This window comes from Schistocerca americana, chromosome X, assembly GCF_021461395.2.
Source record: "Schistocerca americana isolate TAMUIC-IGC-003095 chromosome X, iqSchAmer2.1, whole genome shotgun sequence".
Taxonomy (NCBI): Eukaryota; Metazoa; Arthropoda; class Insecta; order Orthoptera; family Acrididae; genus Schistocerca; species Schistocerca americana.
The window spans coordinates 761,858,231-761,884,301 of NC_060130.1; the positions used below are offsets into that span (position 1 = coordinate 761,858,231).

The 26,071-nt window shown below is 37.9% G+C and overlaps 1 protein-coding gene across 2 annotated transcripts in view; it reads left to right on the forward strand.

The window, feature by feature from the left end:
- LOC124555578 (serine proteinase stubble) overlaps nt 1-19,807 on the forward strand; it is a 232,008-nt gene extending 212,201 nt beyond the window's left edge. For both annotated transcript variants that reach the window (XM_047129542.1, XM_047129543.1), the window contains exons 9-10: nt 10,943-11,097; nt 19,250-19,807. In XM_047129542.1, the coding sequence (XP_046985498.1) occupies nt 10,943-11,097; nt 19,250-19,411 (317 nt within the window). In that variant the 3' untranslated portion in view covers nt 19,412-19,807. The remainder of the gene's footprint in view (nt 1-10,942; nt 11,098-19,249) is intronic.
- Nucleotides 19,808-26,071: the final 6,264 nt, after the last annotated feature.

The window sequence follows — 26,071 nt, forward strand, 5'->3', positions numbered from 1 at the left end:
GAATCGCTGCCGTATTGCGTTACAAGGGTGGACCGGCGCGCTGCTAAATAAGTGGTCATAATGTTTTGGCTCAACAGTGTAAGTGTGTATCTTAACTAAAATTGAAAGTACAGCTTTCCAAATGTAAATCAAACTTCAACATCATTGTGAGTGCTAACTGCTAACTGACTCTGCCCTCTCTGCTTGGAAGAGCATCTTCATAGTTAAGAATGAAAAGCTGAAAATTGTAGAACCTCTGCACCATAAATTTATTTGTTTAAACGGTTTATGTCTTAATAAGGCTATTTTGGACTACAACTGACTTTCGTCATCATAGACGTGGCATACCGTAAAAGTGGGCAACTTCGTGACAATTTTAACACTATTAGTAACATACTCTTATACAGATATGTACTGCGACATATAATTTCAACGTATATGGAATTTTATAACCTTTATTCTTCAATTTTGATGGTAATGAAGTTTTTATATTCAATGAAGTATTCAAAGTATAATGTATTAATTACCACAAAGTTACCTGCCCCCTCAGGACAACATGATATGCACATTAGAGATAAATCCATCTGTCAAAAAGTTGAGCTGATCTAGTGTTTCTTTATGACACACACTTATACCTCTATTACAAATTTTTATAAGTTTTGTTTTATAAATACATAGAAAAACATTTATCATCTGTTGAAATTTATTTTTCTAATTTTCTTAAAATTCTGGTAATTATAAGTGTGTCCTCATTGAAACGAAATAAGACTAAAGAAAAACAAACTGCATTAATCAAGGTAATTAAACAAAAGTCTTACGCATTTATTTGCGCGTCTTTCCAATGGAACCGTACTAGCAAAAAAGGTCACAATACTTATATTTAACGCAATATCTTCTAAGTAAAGTAATTAGTTCAAACTGTTACACGCTTACTTAAAAATTCAGCGATATGAGGAAAAATGAATTCATGACACAATTAATACAGTATTCTGAGCAATTGTATGTTATATTTAGGAATAAAGTTGTAATGTGAACTAAAACTTCGTCTTTTTTACTGAAACATTCACATATATCTGTAATTTAATTAATGGCATTTGTTTTGAACAATTTCACATTTGTTTCTGTAGGTATGTGTGCTGTCGCAAAATTACCCCTATAATCTATGGAAATGACTTTCCGCTTTCCAATCGTTTGAAGAAAATTTGTGTAAAATTTAACTCTCACACAGAATGGTCTGCCCATATAACTTATTTGTATATACTTCCTACCGTTAGTCTCTTCATATTTATTGGCAGTAGCATAAAGTTTCCAGAAAATTTACAAACGCCTTTTTCCACCTTCAAAGCAAATGGCTTTATGACCAACTCAGGTGTAATGCATGTACTTGTTGCTTCCAACATTAACGGCAGCACGAAGCAAGAACAGCCTTCAACAGAACAATATGTTGAATGTTGACCCGAGTTGTATTAAAGAATAGAAAGCTACAGGGCGCTGTTGTCACAAAGTAATACCTAAGTCACGAAACTGCCCACTTTTATGGTATTTGATGAAGACCTTGTAAGCCGAAAATCAGTTAACTAATGCTGCAGAACACCCACAATTTTGCTATTTTCATTGTTAACTGTTCTGAGTCTTCGTGCTCATCTAGACTTTGCTCTTGGCATCGTCTGTTCGCTCTGAGATTTAGATATCGTTCCAAGTCAGCGAATATCTGGTCTCTTCTATAAAATTTACATTTGTAAGTACATGTGAGCACCCACTAGTCTTGTTCGTCACTGGCGTCTTTGTCTCCTACCCCCGTTTGTTGCGTGTTGAGGACCAACAACACAGTGCTGTTACTTGTTTTCTATATGTGGTGCTCTACAACTAGAAAATAATGAAGACATACCATTTCAGTACACGAGCCATAACAAAACAGTACAGGTTTATAGGGATTGTAGAGGGTGTCACGAGCAAAATAATGAGGGTAGGAAACCATTCAGAGACGTTTCAGTACGTCCAATTTGGCGGAGCCAGCGCCTGCTTTTAAGCCACCTCTTCGGCAGCCAACTTGGGTTTTACGCCGAACGCGTCGACTACTCTGACAACACCGCCAATGTCAATCGGCGTAGATACTCGTCTCTGCTGTCGGAATGGTGGCCTAGCGATAGGAGTTACCCTCTGTAAATTCGACATCCTCTTGCAGCGCTCAATGACATGTGTTTCTATACTCAATTTCTTCTTCAAGACACCCTCTGCAACGCCTCGAAGTTTATCGCCATCCATTTGTTACACACTGACTAAAGCCACTCAGCAGAGTACACTTCTTGTTTTGTCATTTCATTGTTTTCTGTGAAGCAGATACCACTGAAGATGGGCGTGTGCACGATACTAGTCCGGCAACAAAATGTAATAATTATTTAAATATAAATGAATTTTTAGTATACAACGTTTTAAATAAAACTAAAAAGTATAAAATCATTTATGCTAGCCCCATACAGATTCCTAACCACATACAGAGAGTCCTGAAAATTTGTGATTGTGATTTTTAATAGCTATGAAAATGTTTGTAAGATTTAAAACGAAGAACGTGGGACGCACGCAGAGGAGGTGAAGTATTCTCGCATCAATTACATATTGCTGTCGTCCCACGTTTATCGTTTTAAATCTTACAAATATTTTCATAGCTATTAAAAATTCACAATCACAAATTTTATAGACCATCTGTAAGCAGTTAGGAATCTATATGGGGCTAGGAGAAATTATTTTATAACTTTTAGTCCGTTTTAAAAACGATGTATATTACAAATTCATTTTTCCTTAAATAACTGTTTACTGTATTTTGGTCTTGCGTGGGTGAAATTTTCCAATCGATTTCAAGCATTTTCATGAGATTGCAACAGAGGCAGGAGGCAAATTCCAGTTTTGTTGCAATTCCCTTCGTTTGACTCAACCAATATAGTGCTCCCTCCTACAAATATCTCACGAAAAGATGTTGTTGTTGTTGTGGTCTTCAGTCCTGAGACTGGTTTGATGCAGCTCTCCATGCTACTCTATTCTGTACAAGCCTCTTCATCTCCCAGTACTTACCGCAACCTACATCCTTCTGAATCTGCTTAGTGTATTCATCTCTTGGTCTCCCTCTACGATTTTTACCCTCCACGCTGCCCTCCAATACTAAATTGGTGATCCCTTGATGCCTCAGAACATGTCCTACCAACCGATCCCTTCTTCTAGACAAGTTGTGCCACAAACTTCTCTTCTCCCCAATCCTATTCAATACTTCCTCATTAGTTATGTGATCTACCCATCTAATCTTCAGCATTCTTCTGTAGCACCACATTTCAAAAGCTTCTATTCTCTTCTTGTCCAAATTATTTATCGTCCATGTTTCACTTCCATACATGGCTACACTCCATACAAATACTTTCAGAAATGACTTCCTCACACTTAAATCTATACTTGATGTTAACAAATTTCTCTTCTTCAGAAATGCTTTCCTTGCCATTGAAAGTCTACATTTTATATCCTCTCTACTTCGACCATCATCAGTTATTTTGCTCCCCAAATAGCAAAACTCCTTTACTACTTTAAGTGTCTCATTTCCTAATCTAATTCCCTCAGCATCACCTGACTTAATTCGACTACATTCCATTATCCTCGTTTTGCTTTTGTTGATGTTCATCTTATATCCTCCTTTCAAGACACTATCCATTCCGTTCAACTGCTCTTCCAAGTCCTTTGCTGTCTCTGATACAATTACAATGTCATCGGCGAACCTCAAAGTTTTTATTTCTTCTCCATGGATTTTAATACCTACTCCGAATTTTTCTTTTGTTTCCTTCACTGCTTACTCAATATACAGATTGAATAACATCGGGGATAGGCTACAGCCCTGTCTCACTCCCTTCCCAACCACTGCTTCCCTTTCATGCCCCTCGACTCTTATAACTGCCATCTGGTTTCTGTACAAATTGTAAATAGCCTTTCGCTCCCTGTATTTTACCCCTGCCACCTTCAGAATTTGAAAGAGAGTATTCCAGTCAACATTGTCAAAAGCTTTCTCTAAGTCTGCAAATGCTAGAAACGTAGGTTTGCCCTTGCTTAATCTAGCTTCTAAGATGAGTCGTAGGGTCAGTCTTGCCTCACGTGTTCCAACATTTCTACGGAATCCAAACTGATCTTCCCCGAGGTCGGCTTCTACTAGTTTTTCCATTCTTCTGTAAAGAATTCGCGTTAGCATTTTGCAGCTGTGACTTATTAAACTGACAGTTCGGTAATTTTCACATCTGTCAACACCTGCTTTCTTTGGGATTGGAATTATTATATTCTTCTTGAAGTCTGAGGGTATTTCGCCTGTTTCATACATCCTGCTCACCAGATGGTAGAGTTTTGACAGGACTGGCTCTCCCAAGGCCGTCAGTAGTTCCAATGGAATGTTGTCTACTCCCGGGGCCTTGTTCCGACTCAGGTCTTTCAGTGCTCTGTCAAACTCTTCACGCAGTATCATATCTCCCATTTCATCTTCATCTACATCCTCTCCCATTTCCATAATATTGTCCTCAAGTACATCGCCCTTGTATAGACCTTCTATATACTCCTTCCACCTTTCTGCTTTCCCTTCTTTGATTAGAACTGGGTTTCCATCTGAGCTCTTGATGTTCATGCAAGTGGTTCTCATATCTCCAAAGGTCTCTTTAATTTTCCTGTAGGCAGTATCTATCTTACCCCTAGTGAGATAAGCCTCTACACCCTTACATTTGTCCTCTAGCCATCCCTGCTTAGCCATTTTGCACTTCCTGTCGATCTCATTTTTGAGACGTTTGTATTCCTTTTTGCCTGCTTCATTTACTGCATTTTTATATTTTCTCCTTTCATCAATTAAATTCAATATATCTTCTGTTACCCAAGGACTCCTACTAACCCTCGTCTTTTTACCTACTTGATCCTCTGCTGCCTTCACTACTTCATCCCTCAAAGCTACCCATTGTTCTTCTACTGTATTTCTTTCCCCCGTTCCTGTCAATTGTTCCCTTATGCTCTCCCTGAAACTCTGTACAACCTCTGGTTCTTTCAGTTTATCCAGGTCCCATCTCCCTAAATTCCCACCTTTTTGCAGTTTCTTCAGTTTTAATCTATAGGACATAACCAATAGATTGTGGTCAGAGTCCACATCTGCCCCTGGAAATGTCTTACAATTTAAAACCTGGTTCCTAAATCTCTGTCTTACCATTAGATAATCTATCTGAAACCTGTCAGTATCTCCAGGCTTCCATGTATACAGCCTTCTTTTATGATTCTTGAACCAAGTGTTAGCTATGATTAAGTTGTGCTCTGTGCAAAATTCTACCAGGCGGCTTCCTCTTTCATTTCCTAGCCCCAATCCATATTCACCTACTACGTTTCCTTCTCTCCCTTTTTCTACTACCGAATTCCAGTCACCCATGACTATTAAATTTTCATCACCCTTCACTATCTGAATAATTTCTCTTATTTCATGATACATTTCTTCAATTTCTTCATCATCTGCAGAGCTAGTTGTCATATAAACTTGTACTACTGTAGTAGGCGTGGGCTTCGTATCTATCTTGACCACAACAATGCGTTCACTATGCTGTTTGTAGTAGCTTACCCGCATTCCTATTTTCCTATTCATTATTAAACCTACTCCTGCATTACCCCTATTTGATTTTGTGTTTATAACTCTGTAGTCACCTGACCAGAAGTCTTGTTCCTCCTGCCGCCGAACTTCACTAATTCCCACTATATCTAACTTTAACCTATCCATTTCCCTTTTTAAATTTTCTAACCTACCTGCCCGATTAAGGGATCTGACATTCCACGCTCCGATCCGTAGAACGTCAGTTTTCTTTGTCCTGATAATGACATCCTCTTGAGTAGTCCCCGCCCGGAGATCCGAATGGGGGACTATTTTACCTCCGGAATATTTTACCCAAGAGGACGCCATCATCATTTAACCATACAGTAAAGCTGCATGCCCTCGGGAAAAATTACGGCCGTAGTTTCCCCTTGCTTTCAGCCGTTCGCAGTACCAGCACAGCTAGGCCGTTTTGGTTAGTGTTACAAGGCCAGATCAGTCAATCATCCAGACTGTTGCCCTTGCAACTATAGAAAAGGCTGCTGCCCCTCTTCAGGAACCACAGGTTTGTCTGGCCTCTCAACAGATACCCCTCCATTGTGGTTGCACCTACGGTACGGCCATCTGTATCGCTGAGGCACGAAAGCCTCTCCACCAACGGCAAGGTCCATGGTAATGGGGGGGGGGGGGGCGGCACGAAAAGATAGTAAAGCTAAATGTTAGAGAGATTCGAGCTCACAGGGAGACTTACCAGCAATCGTTCTTACTATGAGCAACTCGCGACTGGGACAGGAAAAGGGGTAAATCGGGGTGGTGCACGAAGTACGTTTCGCTACACACCAGATAAGAAAGCAAGTTATTATCGCCTTTCATGCGCTATTTTAAGGTTTTAAGTCTCTAGTTCATCTGGAAATGACGTTAGTAAAAAATGTACCCTCCGTCAAACATCAGAATAGGTACCTAGTTAATAGTGCATTGTCGTCCAGCTCTGAGATAAGTAAGGCCGTATCTATATCCAGTGCAGGCTAAAGAGCTCTTATATATTATATAAACACCACGTCACCCTCCGCTTTAAGCTGGAGAGACAATCGTGTTTAGTCTTGCATATGTACCTGCAGCAAAATTATTTCGTCTTACTGTCTGCGGTATAAAACCGTTATTCACGGATAATATCAAGAAACTGTTACTATTAATAACATATAAACATCAAGTTTTAAAAAAGAGTAAATAAAAATGAGTCCACAAAGAAAAAACACTATTTTTTCTCTTATTGATATTATTTACGTATACTCAATTCAGCTTGCATGTAAGTGACACAACAGAATTTGACGGCTCACATGGAATCGTCCACTTCTGTACGCGAAGTTATTATTTATGTAGAACACAAACAGACTCCAAATACTCCTGGTAGACACTATAGTTATGGCGTACGTCATGAGTATGAAGAAACTTTCTTTGTGAGTGAAAGCCTTTGCTAAACTAAGGATGTCACACACGACAGCTGAAACTAGCATTTTTACTCTTGGAAGAAATCTAGGCGTTGTCAACATATGTCAATAACAGAGCAACAGAGTCAACTTCAAATGATGCTACAGATCAGCAAGGCAATGCTCGTTAGTTTGTTAGTTACATGTTCCATAGATCATTTAAACATCTTCATTTTTATTGAAATGATGTGGAACGAGTCAGTTTTAGCATTAATGAACATATTATTTTTCAGTCTTGCTCATACAATTACACTTAAAAACTAGGATTTTTCATACAGGCTACCAATTCTTAAATAAAAATTCTTCTATTGTAATAGAAATAGCTGTTTGCAAGAAATGATTCTAGTTTATATTTATTGCTTTGGTACATATCAGACGTTTTATATTATTAGGCAAATCATCAAAGATTTTTGTTGAAGCGTACTGAACTCTTTTCTGTGGCATTGGCAGCTTTGATAATGGGTAAAACGCCATTTTTTCCTCCTAGTGTTGTAAGTATGACCTTCGCCATTCTTCTGAAATTGTTGTGAACTGTTTATGACGAATTTCACCAGCGAATATATATGTTATGAAACTCCTAACACCTTGAAGAGGGGCTTGCAAGATGACTTCAGGTGAACACCGCAGGTCATTCTTAGCGCTCGATTTTGTGCTATCAGCAATTTTTTCCTAAGTTATGAAACATTCCATAATACTGTCACATGAAAATTACTGAGTGGAAGTATGCATAATATTTACAGTTTGATCCGTTCGTTCCCAAGACTAGCAATTATATGAAGAAAAAAGTAGCTGAAATTAATTCTTAAATATGCTTCTTCACTTCAAGTTCACATCAATATGTACACCGAAAATTTTGCAGCATTCTACCCCATTTACTGACACCTGTTGAAGTACTACATCAATTGTTGACATGACTCTGTTTGTTTACGGAATGGAACATAGTGTACTTTCTTAAAATTTAGGGTGAGTCCATTTTTGGAGAACCATTTAGTAATAATATTTTGAAAAACGTCGTTAACGATTTTTTCTCTCACTTTCTCTTTTAAGAGATCTATCACAAAATTGGGATTGTCTGCAAAAATAACGATTCTGCTTGATGGATATTAAGGGAAAGGTCATTTTAATAGATAAGGAATAGGAGTAGATCCCAAATTGAACTGTATGGGATTCCCTTCACGATTTTTTTCCAGTCATTTTCTTTCCTTCCAATTTTCTTTGAAGTATTCATCAAAAAGTTTTGCACTTTGTTTGTTAAGTATGATTCACACCAGGTTCTTGTAAAGCCATCAGTTACATAAAATTTACGTTTTTCTAAGAGATTATCACGATCTACACAATCAAACTCCTTGGAAAGATCACAAAGAACATCAACTAGAGATATTTTATTACTTAACATTTGCAGTATTTGGTCAGTGAATATATAAAAAGGATTCTCAGTCGAGTAGCGTTTCTGGAGTCCAAGTTGTGATGTGTTAAGCACACTGGTTCTATTCCAATGAGGAACTGATCATGAATACATTACTTTTTCGAATATTTTGGAGAAAGACATCAGTAAGGAAACTGAAAGATAGTTATTTAACTCTTTCTTGCCATCTTTCTAATAAAGAGGTTCAACATTGACATAGTTACACGGTCTGGAAGAATGGACATTTCTTATTAAGTTAAACCAACTCTTAACAATTCTGTTTGAAATGCCATCAGCGCCATAGTAACATGACATTTTCAATACATTCCCTTGCTTCCTCATCTCAACTATTTGGTTCTATTTCTGCTTGTATGTTCAGAAAGTGATAGTTAAAAACACTCACAGCTTGTTTATTATCATTCACAACATTGGCATCCAGTTTGGGATAGTATCTTGTACACTGACTGGTTGTTCTGCCTTCCATTTCACAATATCCCAAATAATTTTAATATTATTATCTGCACTGTTAATTTCTGTTACGATATGCATATTTCTGGACATATTAATGACTCCCCTTAATGTATTAAAATATTTTTTTGTAGAGTGCGAGTAATGTCAGGTCTTGACTTGTTGAGGCGATTATATAAATTTCCCATTTCCTCTCATAAGGTATTTTAATCTTAAGGTTATCCATGGCTTTCTTTTTTATGGATTTTCTACATAATTTTTTAAAAAGTTGCTTTTAAATATTGACACAGATTTACTATGGAATACACTGAACTACACATCAGTATCTTTTTCCATACATACTTTATCCTACATAGCCTCTTTTAACTTATTCTTAAAATATTGTATCCTAGTGCCATTACAAATCCTCAAAGCTTTGTATGAACATGCCTCAGAGCTGTAAGTTGTTACATTGTTCAGTTCCATTAATTGTGCATCATGATCCAACAGTGATATGAATTAGGTGCATGCTGATTGTTCCAGCCTTAGCCCTTCCTCGAATAATTTTGTCAGTCAGGGTACTGCTATCTAGGAAATCAGATTGAAATGGCCTAATAAGGAGTCCAGTTCACTTTTCCTGAGAAAGATCTTTTAAAAAATCCATAATGAAATCTACTACTGTCTGTTTTTTCTTGTCTGAGGGGTAGACCAACAAGGAATCTAGAAGTTTCTTAAAGAAAATGTGTAGACTGTTACAATTACAAAAGAAGTATTCTGCAGTAATAACTCACAAGCACATGCTTCTATGTTCTAATCTAAAAAAAAAATTTGCTTGTTTCAATATTTTTGACTTTGTGTCCAACTCCTCTTATTTCTAAACTTTCTCTACACAAAAGTGATGCTAGTGAAGAATCCCTGATATTTAATTCCTGGTAAAATAATGAATTGGATTAGTGGAGTTAGAGCTGCATCATGAGTGCAATTATACAATGTAAATTGCTCAAGTTCCTAATGTACCTTTTTCTCCCAAAAAGAAAGAAAATAATACATTCTGGTGATGCACTGTATTATATTCCTCTGTATGTTTAATTTACGACTGAATCAAAGAAAATTACACCTAAGCACACGAAAATTGTACCCAAGCACGTTTGGTTCTGGTTTTGGATATGCAAAGCAATGATGAGAGATTCTAAGGCGGAGAGAGCTCGATTCACAATATTTCATATTCTGTTTTCTAATGTGCTTAAAGGGTTTCTGAATTTAATTAAAATACTCGATGGCCACTATATAGCAAAAACAGAAGCGTTTCTCTTCTAAATAAGCTCTCTAAGCACAAAATTTTTTTTGTAAAAAGTGCTTAAAACAATCTCCCCCAAATACCTGTCCCTGGCTTTCATTGTAATCGAGTGAGTATCGGAAGTCTCTATCTGGAAAGCTGAAATCTTTCCATAGCAAGATTAGAAAATTTGCTTTCCATATAGTGCAAGTGTTCTCTGAAACGTTCCGTCGGTGCAGTTCAAGTGGCAGACGCTCTATAAAAACATCTTATTGCCATTTTTCGTCCACACTTATCTTCACCAAGATTATTTCAGAATCGGAATCTTTAATAATGTCACTTGATATTCTAAAGTTTTGTGCAATATCAAATACTTCATCCCTATTGGTTCCCAGCCTATGCTTGTGATACATATTCCAGTCACAATTTAAGATTTCACTACCAGCTTCAGACAGTTTTCCTAATACCATATCGATGCTACTAACGTTATGAGTGTTCTTGGCATCATACCATGTACGCTTCTGCAGTCACTTTATACCATACAAATAACTTTTCTCTTTTCCCTGAGGGGTCGAACGTTTCCCTTGGCTCTTAATGTGGCGTACTCTTTCTCTTTTTGCTTTATTTAAAGTTCTTATGATAAATTCTGAATTTTCTGACAGTAATTTGAAGATAATATAAGCAACAATAATTTAGCACTAACTTCATATATAATTTTGTTCGATACTTCCAGTAACTGTAGTTACTCATTTCTTGGCATTCATTTTCAGATGGACCACTGCCAAGTGTACTACAGGAAGTTTCGGTACCTGTTATCAACAACACTCTATGTGAATCCATGTATCGGTCAGCAGGATATATAGAACACATACCTGAAATTTTCATATGTGCTGGTTGGCAGAAAGGAGGATCTGATTCATGCGAGGTAAGTATTGTTAATGAGAGATTTTATGATTACTACTTCTAAACCCTGTTTAGAAATACAAACAATCTTACATGATAATGGAGCAAAAAGCTGTAATAACTAATTTGTAAGCCAGAGAAGTATTACTTTTCCATCGCTTTGCAATTTACTCTTAGCAGTGTTACAGTTTTCATAGGTTTCTCGAAATCTTAGTCTCTGTTCTGTTTTGGTCAATAGTCTTATGCTAAATAGCGATGTATCCCGAAGGTAACATAATCAATTAGTAACACATTTCCTGAAGAGGATGCCAGACTGAGTTAGATATAGCAAGATCACACGACATCATGGCACACATGTCCATCTAAAACAAGTAATTAAAGAAGTTCTAAAACTAAAAATACACAGTTCTAAACAATAACAAAATTGGAAAATCTCTCCAAAAACAACCACAAAATAAATAATAGTAGTATCAAGAACTCTACTTGCCCACACATTTGACACTGATATCACAGACAGTTGTCTTACAATACTTTCTGCATTAAGCCATGCAGTTATGGCTTGTTTTGGTCCTACTATGGAGTGCTGATTCTTAGTTGAACTGGCACTGTCTTAAGACAAATATGAACATTTTTGGTTAGCCTTTACCATGGAAGTTGTTGATATCAAATGAAACAACAAATTTACTGATACCAGTCACCTTTTATTTATTTCAACCACTTGTTTCGTAGGTTTAAGTCCTCAAGTGGACTTACGTGGATTAATATGGCAGATGTTTATTGTACTATGACTTTGAGATAACATGTGCAACTGTCTAGTAAACAAAAAAAAACACTATTTCAGTACATGGCTCGTAGCTTTTTAGGGCATTTGGGGGAAAGGATAAACTAAAATATAAATGTGAAAGTAAAAATAAAATATCTGTGCTGAGTACAGACTCCTTTTCCTATCGTGAAACATCACATACGAGGTCTATTCAAAAAGTTCTGGAACATTCGTAATTTGCCGCCAATGATGTGTTGGAGCGAAATGTAATTGTCATCCCTGTATTTAATGTCCGCCCCAGTAGCTGAATGGTCAGGCCGATTGAATGTCATGCCAAGGGGCCAAGGTTCGATTCCCGGCTGGGTTGGAGATTTTCTTCGCTCAGAGGCTGGCTGTTGTGTTGTCCTAACCATCATCATCTCATCATCATCGACATGCAAGTCGCCAAAGTGTCGTCACCTCAAAAGACTCGCACCAGGCGAACGGTCTACCCGGTGGGAGTCCCTAGCCACACGACGTTTCATTTTTCTTTGTATTTATTTAAATGTGTAACTGCCGGAAGTTTCATTGTTGTATGTCTGTTAGTAATTGTTCATTGCTGTATTGCGTAGAACGATGTGTGGCACAGTTTGCTAATTTCGAGATGGCAGAGTTAAGAGGTGCAACGCATCTGCATTAAATTTTCGTGTAACTCAAGAAAACCTTTACAGAGAAACACCAAAAGATGCAGGAAGCCTACGGCGATGAACGCTTAAGCCATACTCGATGTTACGAATGGTTCACACGCTACAAAAATGGCTGAACGGAAGTTAAGGATGACCCTCGTTCAAAACGCCCTTCGACGTCTATTGACGACGCTCACGTCAGAAACGAAATTGTGCGCGCCAGTCGAAGACTGATTGTCCGACGGATTGCGGCAGAATGTAACATATCAGTTGGATCATGTCATGAAATCCTGACACACAACATCTTGGAATGCATCGTATTGCCGCCAAGTTCGTCCCACGGCTCATGAGTCAAGACCAGAAAGATATTCTCCTCGCAGTATTTGAAGAGCTTTTGGATGGCCCAAATGAGAACGAGATGTTCCTTAGGAGAATCATAACTTGTGATGTGACGTGGTTCTACAGTTATGATGTTGAGACCAACGAGACCAAGCTTCAGTCTTCACAATGGGTCGGGGAATGTTCTCCAAGAACAACAAAAGCTCATCAGGTCAGGTCAAATGTTAAAGCCATGCTGATGGTTTTCTTGGTCTTTGAAACATTAGTTCATCACGAATTCGTGCCACAGGGACAAACTGTTAATCGATGGTACTATCGCGACGTGTTGCGACACCTGCATGAAAATATGAGAAGGAAATGGCGCGAAATGTAACGAGACAATTCATGGCCCTTCCATCACGATAACCCTCCTACACATTCATCCCTGTTGCTGCGTGACTATTGAGCAAAAAACGAAATCACTGTGCTGCCTCATTCTCCAAGCGCTTAAGACCTAGCCTCTGCGGACCTTTTTTTCCAAAGTTGAAAAACCCGTTAAAAGGATGAAGATTTACGACGATAGACGAGATGAAAGAACACCCACAGACGGCGCTTCCCACGGTCCAGCAAGATGCGTACCAAGACTGCTTCCGAAAGTGGAAACGGCGTTGGGAGCGGTGTATCAATTATGGAGTAGAGTATTTCGAAGAAGACCACGCACAATAAGTAAAAGTGAAGTGTAGAAAGTTTTGTGGATAAAGTTCCGGAATTTTTTGAACAGATCTCGTACACCACCACACTTTGAAAATTCTGAAGGGAGCAAAGATGTAGTCTAGAATTTAATTCGTGCAAAGAACATACAGCACAACAAAACAATATTTTAGAGCAAATCTGAAATCATTGTAAAGATTTTTGGTTACGTAGATGAACAGAAATGTAACTTTAAATATTTCCAGTCGTCATAGATTCTTTCTTATCAGTTATACATAGCTTAGTATTAAATACATATTTAAGTAATGAGGACGACATTTTAGAAACATTAAGTGTAATAATTTTCAACAGTGGCATAATTTATACATAAACAATAATTTACACACTATTATTGTATTACATTGGTAGATAGACAGATAGATAGATAGAGAGAGAGAGACGGTGTGTGTGTGTGTGTGTGTGTGTGTGTGTGTGTGTGTGTGTGTATGTGTGTGTGTGTGATGGCACGCGAGCGCGCGCATGCATGGACATACAAATTTAATAGCGTTGACTGAGAGTAGACTGTTTTAAATAATATCGTTTTTTGATAAAATAATTTTGGGTATTGGGCCATGTAATGGTAAACTACTGGAACAGCTAAATTGCCGACATTTCAACCGACTTGCTGCGATCCTCTTCAGCACAGTTCACTGCTATATACTGTCATTTTCGGTTATCTGGTGGCTACGGACGTCACATACCTGAAATGTCATTGGACAGTTTGAAGAGGTTGTTATGGAGGGAGGCTGTAAGGTACCATAACTTGTAGCCATCCTCCCTCTTCGTGTTGTTAGGGCATTTAATTATTTCATTAGCCTCTTTATTTTCTGTTGCTGCGTCCATAGCTGCAGAGTAGGTTCTTGAAAACTGATAGTACAGCCACATTACTGGTGTTGTCCTGCTACAGCTATGTCGTTGTTCTGCCCCAGTCGCATTTAACGTTCACGCTCCGAAACGCGAGCGCTAATGGGTCTCCTGGTTTCACCAACATAGGCTTCGCTACATTCGCACCGAAGTTCGTGAACACCTACAGCGTGGAGAGCATTCACAGGATCCTTAGTGGGCCTCAAGAAATCTTAGATCTTGTGGCAGCTCTGAGAAATGGGTCTGATTCCTGAACAACACAGAACCTTGCCTACATGATCATTTTCCTCTCTTATGATCGTCTAAGATTATTTTCTTTGCTATTTGTATATTTTTAGTGATTCAGGGATGGCCAGTTTTTTGTCTTTAGGTTGCAGATGTAGAATGCTGAGACTTGTGCTTTTAACATGGAGGTTAGCTTCATGCAGGTGGCTGACTACTGCTGATGTGCGATAGTTTTGTTCCTGTATGTTGTCATGTGTTCCTTCAATCTAATCTCAAATGACCAGCCTGTCTGACATGAAGAAACAGTCACACTCCAAACATTCAATTTTGCGCACATCTGTATGATATAGTGGGTTTCTTGTTTTGCTGCTATGAGGTAATTTCTTCTCAATCTTTTTGTCAGTGGTGAAAGAAATGTTTAGGCCTTTGAATTCAAAGCCATTGGCAATCTAATACGAACTAATACCCAGGAATTGGATAGTGTAGAAGGTGTTATTTTGTGTGTGTGTGTGTGTTCTTTTTTTTTTTTTTTTTTTTTGCTGTGATTGTGTTAGCCTTATATTATGTGACAGTGTGTCAACTGTGCAGCTGCTATACCCATTTTCAGTGGGTGCTTGTTTCATTATTTCCGTTTCTTACTTGCATTTAACTTCAGGGAGTGATAGTTGGACTTCTCTGTTCACAATATCCTGGAATGCTGCACTTTTGTGGGCTGTGGAGAGAAAAGAGGTGTTATGAATTTTAGTGTGTGTGTGCTTGTGTGTGTTAGACTGGGGACCTAGAAACGACGAAGAGGCTTCACCCGTCAAAGCCTTCAGTGGTTCACAACCCCACAACAGTCCACAGCAGTCCACCAACCTCACCACCGCCATACACCAAACCCAGGGTTATTGTGCGGTTCGGCCCCTAGTGTACCTCTCCACTCCCCCCCTCCCAAGTACGTCTAATACCCGATGAGTGTAACCTCAAATGTTAGTGTGTTGTGTGTTGTGGTAGGTTTCTGATAAGTTTTTAATTCGTGTCTAGTCTACATTATTCTCATCATCAACTCTAGAAAGTATATGCCAGCATCTACTTGCTAGTCAACTGTGAAGCTTATACTTTCATAGATGTTGTTAAACTATTGGTTTAACTCACTGATATAAATTTTTGTGCCATTAATTAAAGTGTTGGTATCACCTACATATCCATATTCGTAAATAAAGTTTTTGAGGGTATAGTGGTTGTAATATTGTCTTTCAAGGTGTTTATAAATATTAGAATTAGCAATCCAGATATGTTTTATCCAACTGCCAGGCCATTTCTTTGCTTGAATACTTTGTTGTTGCATTTCAAATAGGTATGTTAGAGTGTGAGTTCTATTAGGTCTGTTAGTCCAGTGATGTGTGTGTGTGTGTGTGTGTGTGTGTGTGTGTGTGCGTGTGGAAAGAGATTTTTTGTGTTCTTCTAGGTTGGCCTTAATAACCTACAGTGTAGGATCTACTGGTACAGAGGAACGTACGTTTTGTGTATCAAATGGGGAAAGTTTCCCCATTTGGAAGTTTTATATTGTTGACATGTTGTGTAACTCTTTTGTGTTTCTAATTGTTCTTTTATTGTCAAATGTGCAATCTTCTTTAAGAATTTTCATGAGCTTTTTATTGAGTTTGAAGGTTGGATTGTTCATACAGTTCTGATAGGGATTCCATTTTTGTGTATTCTTGGTTGTGACAAGTGCAGAGGGTGCTCTGAGGGTTTATTGCTACAATGTTTTTTTGTTTCTTGCATGGCGTGTAGGAAGTTTAAGTCATTTGAATTGTATTTAGTCTCGTTTTGGATTCTGGCTGTTGGGTCCTTAGGTATTTCTATTATATTGTTGCCTTGGATGAAGTCTAAAGTTTTCTCTATGTATATTGGACTGCTCATGATTACCTTTGTATTGCCCTTGTCAGGTTTTACTATTGTTATATTATTTACATTTATTTTAGTCTTTACGTTACCTGTGAGTGGTTCTTCCTTTTCTTACAAGCAGAGAGCGGTCTTATGATCTACTTAGTCTCTATACTTTTTCTGATTTTGTGGCAAGTTAGAGCTCTCTCATTTTGCTTGTCGAGGGTGATGACTGAAATCTGTGTAATACTGATGATGAGTTTCCCTCATTTCTTTTGTTCCAATGGAGTTTGAATGTTGTGTTTTAATCCTTTCCTCAGCAGTGAATATTGTGTTGGTATTATTGAGAAAAGATGTGAGGAACCTTTCTTTCAGCTGTTTTCATTCGGCTTGGGAGGTAACTGTTGATTGATAAAATTAACTATTTTTTCGTAGGTGCGTTCTTCATTTTATGCACAATGGATTCAGTGTACTTTCTGTTTCAGTAATATATTGATAATCTAGTCAACGAAGCAACTTGCCCAACAGTAGCTCCGCATTATAAAGCTGTGCATTGATCGTTCGTGTTTTCATGTGAAGTGTTTTTAGTTCGTTCTTCCCCAATAGCTTCCACATGTTTTCCAATATTTTCTTTGTGGTTTTTGTGTCCTTTTTGATGCCAGTCTTGACATAATTTGGAATTACTGATATCGAATGAAACATGAAGTTTACTGTTGACATTCATTTTTTATTTATTTCAACAACTCGTTTCATAGAGTTAAACTCTGTCATAATGTGGATTTATGCGGATTAATATGGCGTATAGGTGTCCTGTTACGACTTTTGAGTAACCTGTATCTCTGTCTGGTAGAGAAAAAAAACACTATTTCAGTACATGACCCATAAGTTTGTGGAGGCATTTGAGTAAGAGGTTGAACGAAAATAAAAATATGAAAGCAAAAATAAAAATACCTTCAATAGTCACATGTTCCTTTTCTTGTCATGATACATCACATACACCATCACACTTTGCAGATATTCAAGGGAGCAAAGATTGGTTCTAGAATCAATCTTTCGTTGCATAGATCAAAAATATGTCATTTTAAATATCTCCAGTGGTCATAGAATCTTTTCTGTCAAGTTTATGTAGCTTAGTACTTTGTACACGTTTAAGTAATGAGGGTGACATATAAATTGTGTTGCGAACAATAGCATAATTTATAAATAAACAATAATTTACTTCTTTTGTGTTGCGAACAATGGCATAATTTATAAATAAACAATAATTTACTTCTTCTTATTAAGTTACGTTGATAGTGAGGGGAGAAAGAGAGAGAGTATAGATCTATATGCTGGAGAGCAGGGCTGAGAGAAAGTGGGTTAAAAAGAATAAGAAAAGAAGGGCATAGGTTTGGGTATGATAGATATGTAGGTGGTAAGATTACATCTCTAACATGCTACAACTAAGTAATGGTTGATGTAATCCATGGTTATGATTTAAACAATATATGCACATAGATATGCTTTTACCAATATAGACGGATGTATATACTCTCGAGTTGACATGAGGTATAAACTGTTCATTTCTTGGTGGATCTATTGGGTTTGGGTTAGGTTAGTGAAGTACTCATTTAGATCTTGGGAACATGCAAGTAACTAACAAACAAATTCTTGGTAATATGAGGAGAATGGTGGTGGCGGTTTGTGTGTGTGTGTGTGTGTGTGTGTGTGTGTGTGTGTGTGTAAGTTGTCACTTTTGTCATTTAGGGTGGACCAAGTTTGTTTTCTTTAGTGTTTTTATATTTGCAATATTTGAAGGATGTTTAGTTTTTTGCATTTCTTTTGGATATATAGAATGCTTATACTTGCAATATTGACATTGAGTTTATTTTTATGTAGGTGGGCAGACAGTTGTGATGTGTGGATTTCCACAGCAGCAGTATGAAACAAAAAATACGACACATCAGCAGTATCTACCCACCTGCTTGTTACTAAACACCATATTAATGTCACGAGCTTTTTAGTATTTCACCACTAGACAGTACTCAGGTTACGTCAAAGTTGGAACACAACACATGTATGTTATATTTTGATTTCTTTTTTGCTATAATCAAGGAGACAAACCAACAGCTGCCTTATCCCATGTAGCCTGCACCGAAAATAAGTTTATAGTGTAGTTTCTTTTCCTGTCATTCTAGTAAAGCCAGCGAGTACACTTGATGAGTAGTAAGAGACCCTTTACTAGAACTTTGCCAGACAAAATATCTTCAGCAATTAGTGATCCAAATATTTTGTGTTTTTAGCCTACAATGCTTCGCACTCAGAGGTTAAAAATACCGTGCAGTTTCCTGGAGCACACAATATATATTTTATTCTGAACACTATGCTTCAGTAATATATTCACATAAATTACATGATGAAAGTGTTCCAGCATAACTAAAACGTGGCTGTCTTCAGGATATGCATTTATGTAAACTTGCTAAATATCGTCTTAGAAATTTGCTGTGGTGAATAAGAGCAAACTTAAAACATAGCGTAATACTTAGTGAAAGAATTCAGTGTTGTTCCAGCTTTGTACGTTGTATAGCCATAAATCTAATAACAAACTTGTTTTGTGTGGGGCACTCTGTTCTGTGCCTGCAATGCTCCTGCCTAAGAGTCATTTCGAAAGTAGTTTTTTACAGGGTGCCATGATAGCGGCTTTGAAACTTACAGATTAAACAAAGAATTATGTGTTTCAGGGTGATTCAGGTGGCCCAATGGTGATTCAACGAGAAGATAAGCGATGGCTGCTGGCTGGTGTTATTTCTTGGGGAATTGGATGTGCAGAACCCAATCAACCAGGTGTTTACACACGTATATCCGAGTTCAGGGAATGGATCAATCAAATATTGCAGTTCTAATATGCAGTTGTTTGTGTTGTTGCCAGTGGATCTGTGATTTATAATGAAACTGTGACTTCATGTGGACTCAGAAAACTGTTTAATCTGCAGACACAACTAAAGGGTTTCCGAATCGAGAATGTGAGTGTGGCTTACAGCTGTGATACTTTAGTGGAGATGTGCCATAAAATAAACTGCACACAACAAATGTCCACTAAAATAATACACAAATATATGACATGTCAAACAGGACAAGACAGACAAACATAACTGTCATTGTGATATGTGTACTTTAGTAAATTATGTGTGGTTGCACAGGACAGTATTTAATTTTTTATATAATTTATTTTATTTTCTACTGAACTTTAGTTCTTTTTGTATGTTAATGTTATTTTTGTATGTGTGAGTAAATTATAATGGGAGACTTGGGTGTATCATTCACCTCCAAAAATCAAGCAGTACTTATGGGCAGCTTTACCCTCTTAAATGAATGTAAAGTATATGAGCCCACATGATGGGAACATCAAGATTAATGATTGATTGTGACAATGTACAATGCACAAAGGAGTTGTTATATATATCCAGCATATAAAGTAATTTAATCTCTCTCAGTAGACTCCAAAAAATAATGCTGGAATTCTCACAGTTGTCAACTACATTAAAATTAAAATTTAGAAAATGTTCAATTTTGATTATTCTGAGTGTAATAAAAAATGCAAATCTATGTAAAATTCCTTTCTCACATGCAGCTAATTGTTGTCTAAATATGATGATATTGCAGAAGTGTGATTGAATAGGTGTCAGAGTTCCCATCATATTAGTTTGACCATGCATTCTTTTGTAAATTCGTTTATCATAAGGATATTTGTGAAATTAAAATTACAGTCTGAAATTTGACTACACAAAAATAATGTTCTTGTTTCAAAAACTAGCACTATTAATTTTTGCAGTTACACTTCACATTTTCCTGAAGTAAAAGTTTACATTCTTCACAAATATGGATACAGTTACCTACCTCATTAAATCATTAATAGTAGTATATTTATTTTAGTGAGTGAAATTGCAAGCTACTTTCCAAAAAATACTCAGTGAAATCACAATGGCACATTTCCTATTCAGGGTACAATCTACATTTAATTTGAATGTTTCAACTGTAGGGGACACAGCAGTTGACTGACAACTCCAAAAGATGTTTTCAGAAATACTTATGAAAAGCCTGAAATCTATTTTGCTAAAATCACAAATCCATAACCTATATTTAACGAGTCATTATATATACTTATGATATGCCATTTGTGAGAAGGAATAGTTGTGCAATTATTTATAAGTAATTGTTTCTGTAACTGATAAGGTTGATACGTGACTACACACTACTTTCTATAGCAGATATCAATTGAAATCCATGATGTCAAGAGCAGCTACCAATACAAGGCCTGAGGATGTTCCAGTCATGTGTCATGCCAAACCACTATATTCAGTGTGACTACAGGCAAAATTCCTCTCCAACACAATAGCTATGTTAAATTCAGTTCCTTGTGGATGAATTTCACATGGAATTCACAAATAGTGCCTTCTTGAAATCAAATTATGCTTTGAACAAAGAGAACCAGTCAGTTTGAATTTTGTATAGCCACAGAACTGTATTACACAGCTTCCCTTGGAGCATCATTTATTCAGCGATTTTGATCTGTAACATTGTTTATTAATACATTTCGTACATGATAAGACAGTTTTAAGAAACATGAAGACAGAGAGAGGGTGAGGAGGGGGGGCGGTACATGGGGAGGGAACTACAGAAAATTCAAATTTCAGTTTTTAACATTATATTACAGGTTTACAGTAGACAATTTACAGAATATGAGCTTAAATTACAAATGCTACAAGCAAAAGTTCAAGAAACTAAATAAAAGATGTGCTCGAACAGTGACATTTGAAGTTTATTTTTAAAGAGAATTAGTTCTTCAGTGCTTTATATAGTTAGATAATTTACCGAATATCATAACTGCACTGTGTGAAACTCTTATTTGACATGACGCTGCTTAGAATTGAATTATATGATATTATATCTTTGATTGTTGCCATGGACATATTTATTTTCTGGCAGTTCCATAGTACTATTTAAAAGGTAGTGATTTGCAAATAGTAGACCCATAGCTATAAAGGTTCAGTATACTCACCATTCTAATTGAATGAACTGTAATGTCAATTATTGAAATTTTCTGACATTCCAAATAGCCCTGAAAATTCTCTTCATTACTCTAAAGGCTTCTCTGCTGCTGATGGAGTTTCTTCAGAAGGTTTATATGTACCTAAATACTAAATAGGAGTATATATGACATGACTGGGTTCATAGTGATCTCTTTTACTCTGACTAAACACATATAGCCTTTATTTCAAGAAACTTATTGCCATAGTTACATTTTAGGTTGATATTTGCTTATATCACTAGAAATCTAGTTTGAGTGACTAATCTAATAATCATCTTATGAAGACAAATCTAATCCTTTCCAGAATTTTCGTAACTCCTTTATTTAACATATAAAATCCAAGTAATTGAGATGTTTGAGTTCTATTTGGGTGATATGTGTGCAGTTTTGATCATAAAAGCATCCTGCTGAACCAGCAGAATAAAAAGAGAGTACTAGGTCATTATTAAATGTTGATAGAACATCTGCAGCTTTGAAGATAATGTACACATAAACCATATTATTACTAAGATTCCTTATACAGTCACTTACACAGTATCCTTGTTGATAATGATGAGAAAACGTACTTGACACATGGAGAGTGATTCACCTAAAATTTGCACTGCAAATATTGCGGAAATGGAAAGTGCTATTGCTGTGCGGTTTTCACAGAATGGATTAGTAGTCAGGTGCTCGTATTGTTAGCCAATCCACAGACTGTAATGGTACTTATCAAGTGTATTTCTTGTGCAAAAACATACACTTTTTAAATGGAACCTTTTTAAATTGGACGTTGCCTATTGACACAAACAAACTAAAGGTAGGCTGTATTAGAATGTCAGTGGTGTTTGTTGCAGAATTCTTGTGCGAGTCGTTTATGAGGTATCGTATTCTGAAAAGTTTCCACACGGACATTAGTTCGTCCCACTCAACATGCGTAGTCGCTAGAGACGATGTTGTTATGTTTGCTTACAGTGTGCTTATGTGTTATATGTTAACAGATATTGTTCTATTTATAAAAGAGTATGTTTGGTCCAAAAATATGCTTTCTAAGTATTACTAAATCTGTTGATTGGCTAACAATATGTGCTCCTGACTACCAATCATTCTGTGAAAACCGCACATTTCCGCAATATTTGTGGAGCACGTTTGAGGTGCTGTAACCTGTATATTTTTTTTGAGTGTTCAGTCATGTGTAGTTATTGGATGTTCACATATATGAAGGCATAAAAAGAATACATTCTATATATCCACCAGAAAGATAACCGATCTCAGACGCCTTAATGTAATGCAAAAGCTCCAAAATTTTTTTAGAGTACTACCTTTTGAAAAAAATTAAGAGTGTTCTGTCTATCCTTAAAAACTATTTTTAACAGCATTACCACAATAATTTTTCAAACACGTAGCAGCACACAACACATAGTCAGATTTATTTTAGGGAAGGTGTCCATATGAAAGAGAACATCTACAGTTATAGTAGGAAAGATCTAGTAGAATGTAAATACTTTAGGAGCAACGGGGACCATTCAACAAAAAACAGAAACATTGAGTTTTTGACAGTCACACACAAAAAAGGGAGAAAACTTGCTAACTTTCTAAATGAATTACTTCTCGAGCTAGAGTGCAAATAACTTCTCGAGCTAGAGTGCAAATACAAAGACGAAACAAAACACACACACACACACACACACACACACACACACACACCTGTGCGCCCCTACATAGGGCAATCCTGTGGGGAGTGGCACATGATGAAGGTGATGTGGAGGCGTGTATTGGGAGGTAGTTATAGGACAGAGAAAGAGGAAGCTGTTGGGTGGAGGATGTGGAGGCAGTGGGTTAATCATGATTCAGGTCAGGAGGGCTCAGCAGCGAAGTATTCATTGCAAAAATATCTCCAATGTGTGTAGTTTAGAAACGCTAGTGGTGGAGGGAATGATCCAGGTGACCCAGATTGAGATGTAGCCCTTGACATTGAGCTTGTTGTGCTCAACTGCATGTTGGACCAACGGATTGTCATCTTTGTTCTTGGTTGCAGTTCTGCGATGGCAGTTCATTCTGATGGACCGCTGGTTTGTTTCATTACCGATAAAAAAAGCTGTGCTGTGGCTGCAACAGAGTGACATAGGTCATTTCACAGGGGGCTCTGCCTCTGAAAGGATAGGATAAGCCTGTGACAGTACTTGAACTAGAAGTACTAGATGAGTGTATTGGGCAGGCCTTGCACCTGGGTCTCCCATGGGGATATGATCCCTGTGGCAAGGGGTTGTGAATGGGAGTGGCATAGGGATGGACTAGGATGTAGTGTAGGTTAAGTGGACAATGGAACACCACTTTAGGAGGGGTAGGGATGTCCCTCGTTTCAGAACATGATGATAGATAGCCAAAGCTCTGGTGAAGGATATGGTTCAGTTGTTGGAGTCTAGGGTGACACTGTGCAAAAAGGGGCATGGTCCTTTGTGGTGGCAGGTTTGGGGATGTGTGAGGAAATGGCTTTGGAAATCTGTTTGTGTACTAGGTTCAGAGGATAGTGCCTGTCTGTGAAGGCCATTATGGGATGTTGAACATGCTGGGAAAGAGAATTTGTTTCACTGCAGACACGTAATCCACAGGTGACAAGTGTGTATGGGAAGGATTTTTTTGTGTGGAATGGATGACAGCTGCTAATTGCGTGTGCTGTTGATGGTTAGTGCGTTTAATATGGAAAGGGGTGTGGATGGAAGCATAAGAGAGGTGGTGGATAACACCCAGGAAGATGGCAAATTGGGTTGATGAGGGCTAGGTAAAGAACAATGGAGGAAAGGTATTGTGGTTGTGAAGGAACAAGGAAAGAGTGTCTTGACCCTGAGTCCAGGTTATGAAGAGATCAGCAATGAACCAGAACCAGATAAGGGATTTGGAAGACTAGGAAGGTTTCTTCTAGATAGCCCATAAAAAGTTTAACTTAGGAGGGAGCCATGGAATGCCCTTACTCAGTATACTGGAGGTCTCATGTGGGAGGGCTTTTGCAGACAGGCAGACCACCCAAAGATAGCCTGCAAACAGATTTCCCACACCATATACTTGAACACCTCTAATCCTCTCACCATCCCCACGATTCAGTCACAGCGGAGCACCTGCTTGTCACCCAATTGCCACTCTTTTCGATCAACACTTCCAAGCAATTGATCAGAATCTAGCCTCTCACATCAAAGAAACTAACCACTTCCTTCCCCACTCTCCATGTTTCCTGCTCCTTATCTGCTGGATCCCTTTTCTCGACCAACACTTTCAGCTAATTGCCAAACCTAGTCTCTCACATCAAAGATACTAACCACTTCCTTTACCACTCTCCATGTTACCCATCCCTTTATCTACTGGATCCCTAGTCACCACTGTTGATGCCACCTCCTTATACATTAACATCCCTCATACCTATGGCCTTGCCGCTGTCAAACACTATCTCTCCCAATGACCTTTGCACCACTACTTCATTCCTCATACACTTTACCAACCATATTCTGACACAGAATTACTTCTCCTCCGAGGGGAAATCATAGAAAAAAATCTGACACCGCCATGGGTACAATCACAGCACCTCCAACTTGCACCTTTTTTATAGGACGTCAACAGGAAATCAGCCAAGCATCCCAAAATCCAAAACCTTTGTCTGGTTCAGCTTTATTGACGATATCTTTCATGATCTGAACTTAGGGCCAAGATACCCTATTCTCATTGCTTCACAACGTCAGCACCTTCTCTCCCATCTGCTTTACCTGATTCTACTCAACCCAGTATGCTACCTTCCCAGATGCTGACCTCGACTTCTCGTATGGCTCGATCCACACCTCTGTCCATATCAAATGCACTAACCTCCAACAGCACCTGCATCTGAATAGCTGAATCCCTTCCACACAAAACATTCCCTCCCATACACCCTGGCAACTCATGGATGGTATGTACATCTTCCTATTTTCGCCGCACAAATACTGATCCATAAAATTTCGGGCGTGCAGCTGCATAAATTTGACTTCTTCTTCTAATATTTCGGCTGTATACTGTCCAGTCATATTCAGAGTGAGCCGAGGTTACTGACGCTCCAGCACTTGCTCCGTCCTTTTAAAGCCATGGACCGCACCACTGCGCATGCAGCCACAGATACACAAGGCGCCAGAGACGTTAATCGGCGGCAAAGTTGTATAGCATATGCATGGGAATAGCTATATGACTGTGCAGTCGATCCACACGGTGATTTCGATGTATCACTGCTTGCAGCACCGTCGCGATGTTTATGTGATTTTATTACAGTAACTGCCGGATTCCAACATTTGTCCAAGCCAAGCTGAAGCCGCTATCTCTATCAATTAAATTCGTTGCCAAGCGAATTTCAATTGCTTCCTTCACTACTGAGTCCCAGAAGGACGAAGTCGAGGCTAAAATTTCGACGTTATCGTACACCATAGAGTGCCCAGTGTCAATACAGTGCTTGGTCACCGCAGATTTATTAGGTTGTAGG